Raw genomic sequence first — 3,107 nt, 5'->3', positions numbered from 1 at the left:
GGACGAGCCCGCCACTGCGGCGGGCGTGTTCACGCTCAACGTGATGTGCGCTGCCCCCGTGACCTACTGCAAGGACGTGCTGGCCAAGAGGGACAGCGTCAAGGCGGTGCGGGGGGCAGGGTGGGGGGAAGTGCACTGCAGGCAGCTGGCGGCACGGAGGGAACTTTGATGGTGGACTGGAAAACGGCACCGCTCACGATAGTTTGAAGGTTTGTCACAGAGGAGGGATTAAGCAGAGGCGCTGTGCAGCCTGCTGCCAATGCTTCTGCTCAACCCCTGCCTCCTCTATGACAAAATGTTCAACTCTTGCACACACATGTTCACGCATGCACGTCCTCTTCGCGCCGTTCATGCAGGTGCTGACCAACGCGGGGCAGGCCAACGCGGCGACCGGGGCTCAGGGCTACGCGGACGCAGTGCAGTGCGCGTCGACGCTGGCCAGTGCCCTGGGGGTGACACCTGATGACGTCCTCATCATGTCCACGGGTGAGGAGCCTCAGGGGCAGATGTGTGTGTGCGTGTGTGTGCGTGTGTGTGTGTGTGTGTGTGTGTGCTTGTGTGGTTCATAGGGACCTGTGAGGTTGTATGAGGGCAGGGTGAGGAAGGAGGAGGGGTCCAAAAGGGGGGGGGGGGTGCACAGGAGGCCTGAGGCTGTGCTGCAAGGGATCATTCCCTCACACGCAGGATCCACGGGAATCCCGTCTACAGGCACTCTGAGCTCCAATGGATGTCCACCTGAATGTTGGTACGGCCTTGCCGAAAACTCTCAACAAGCCGCCGACCGCCCGCCTGACAAACCATGTGACGTCACCAGGTGTCATCGGCCGCCGCTTGAAGATGGACAACTTCATCCCAGCCATCCCTGAGCTGCTGCCCACCCTGGGCGCCAGCGCAGATGACGCACACCGCTCCGCTGTCGCCATCACAACCACCGGTGCACCTCGGGGCAGGGCCCAGGGACATGACGCATGGGGCATGGGCGAGGTATCCGCTTGTGCAACGGTTGAGGGAAGCCGGCGCTTCTTGCATCCCCCTCCCCCTGCCGTTCCTCCACACGCCCTACTTGCAGAGCCTCTGCGCCCTTCACTGTGCCTGTTCCCCCACGATTATGTGTTTTTCAACTCCTTCTTGCATGGCCATGAACGCACGCTCACGCACACATGCACACATGCACCCGCGTGCTCACGCACGTCCTGACCCCCCCCCCCCCCAGACCTGGTGTCAAAGGAGGCGGCCCTGCGCGTGACCATTGGGGGCGTCCCCGTCAGCGTGGGCGGCATGTGCAAGGGCAGCGGCATGATCCACCCCAACATGGCCACCATGCTGGGGGTGGTCACCACGGACGCGGCCGTGGACACGGAGGTCTGGCGCGGCATGCTGAGGCGCGCCACGGACGCCTCCTTCAACGCGGTAGGGTGGCGGCGTGAAGCGTGGCTGTGTGTTTGGGGTGGCCGTCACAGAGGCCAGCGGTGCAGCTCGTTTGGTTTTGTTTGGAGAAGGTGCCCTGGGCAACGATGGATGGAGGGCCAACAACGCATGGACAACGATGGTTGAAGCCAGGCCTGAAATGCCGTATGGCGCCGTGTATAACATTCAATGCGGATTGGCGTTGGTGTGGTGCATCTTCTGCAGCAGCAGGTCGGCCGCCGCCAGCCACACCTGTGATATGTGCAGAAGGCAGGGCACCATTCATGGTGCGAAGTCTGATCATCACCTTTCCGCACTTGAAGGTCACAATGACCCAATTATCATGACCACCTGCAACCCCTAGATCACGGTCGACGGTGACACCAGCACCAACGACACTGTCATCGGCCTGGCCAGCGGGGCCGCGGGGGCGCCCAGGATCTCAGACGCGGCCAGCCCTGACGGCCAGGCCCTGGAGGCGGCCGTCACAGCACTGCTGCAGGTGCGCTTGGGGCTGCCGCAGCGGCGGCAAATGTTGCTGCCACTGCGCAGTTGCGGTGTGGTGAGTGCTGCATCACTTGCGACGAGGCGGCGCAGCGCCGTGACAGCGGCAGCCTGCTTCCCGCAACGCGCGCTGACCCCTGGTAATCACACTGCGCCCTGCCGCTCCCCTGAACCCAGGGGCTGGCCAAGGCCATCGCGTGGGATGGGGAGGGCGCCACCTGCCTCATGGAGATTGCGGTGCGCACTGGGGCTTGGGTTCAAGGGGGGAAGGGGGGGGAATGACCTGAGGCGCCTGGCGGTGCAGCGGGGCCTGAAGGAGGGACAGGCGTGAGCCGCTGGCCTGGCCCCGTCTAATTCCCTCATTGCCTGCATTTACACTGGGGGTTTGCACCTTGAGCAAGACCTGGAGGCCTGACGCGACTCGCCACACGCGTCACCATTGCTAATCTGTGCACGCTGCGTGCCCGCGCAGGTATCGGGCGCGGCCAGTGATGCGGATGCGCGCGTGGTGGCCAAGAGCGTCGCGGGCTCCAGCCTGGCCAAGGCCGCCATCTTCGGGGGGGACCCCAACTGGGGCCGCATCGCAGCGGCCGCGGGATACTCAGGTGAGGGGTTGACCCACATGCCCTCACAGCTTGACCCTGGGTGCTGCGGTCTCATCACCAGTGTACAGGATGGGGCTCGAGGGAGGGACAGCATCCCTTGTCTTTGGGGGCGGGAGGGGGGGGGGGGCAGGAGGCGGACAGCGCCTCAGCTGGGCAGCTGCTCCTCACCATACAGGGGCATGCTGTTGGAGAGACCTGATCTCCTCTCTCCATGCAACAGCGTATGCTTTTTGGTCACCTTGTCCTACGACCACCTGCACACACCTCACCGCCTGCCCGGCCCCCCCCCTGCAGGTGTCCAGTTTGACCAGAACGATCTGAGTGTGAGGCTGGGGGACATCCCGCTCATGGAGGCGGGCCAGCCGCTGCCCTTTGACAACGCGGTGAGGCAGCAGGCGGCAGGGTGTCCGCAGAATCCAGACTGACATGACAATCTGGAGCGCTGCCAGCCAGCACGCAACTTGCGACATCTGAAATGAATTACTGGTTTAGTCTGCAAAGATTGCTGTCTCCTTCTCCTGGTATTCATGCGGCTGTCTCTGTTCCCACCCCCTGTCCCTTGTCAACGCAACACGTACCCCACCCAACCTC

The 3,107-nt window shown here is 63.6% G+C and overlaps 1 protein-coding gene across 1 annotated transcript; it reads left to right on the top strand.

Annotated features, from left to right (window-relative positions):
* Positions 1-43: 43 nt before the first annotated feature.
* On the top strand, positions 44-2,941 carry MNEG_0962 (glutamate N-acetyltransferase /amino-acid N-acetyltransferase; the record flags this gene model as incomplete). Its single annotated transcript, XM_014050548.1, has 8 exons — positions 44-106; positions 357-486; positions 815-934; positions 1,214-1,410; positions 1,772-1,909; positions 2,089-2,148; positions 2,384-2,516; positions 2,811-2,941. 8 exons carry the CDS (start codon positions 44-46, stop codon positions 2,939-2,941), a joined length of 972 nt encoding a protein of 323 aa, XP_013906002.1.
* Positions 2,942-3,107: the final 166 nt, after the last annotated feature.

The sequence above is a fragment of the Monoraphidium neglectum genome (genome assembly GCF_000611645.1).
Source record: "Monoraphidium neglectum strain SAG 48.87 unplaced genomic scaffold scaffold00089, whole genome shotgun sequence".
Classification (NCBI taxonomy): domain Eukaryota; kingdom Viridiplantae; phylum Chlorophyta; class Chlorophyceae; order Sphaeropleales; family Selenastraceae; genus Monoraphidium; species Monoraphidium neglectum.
This window is presented reverse-complemented; position numbering and strand designations above follow the sequence as displayed.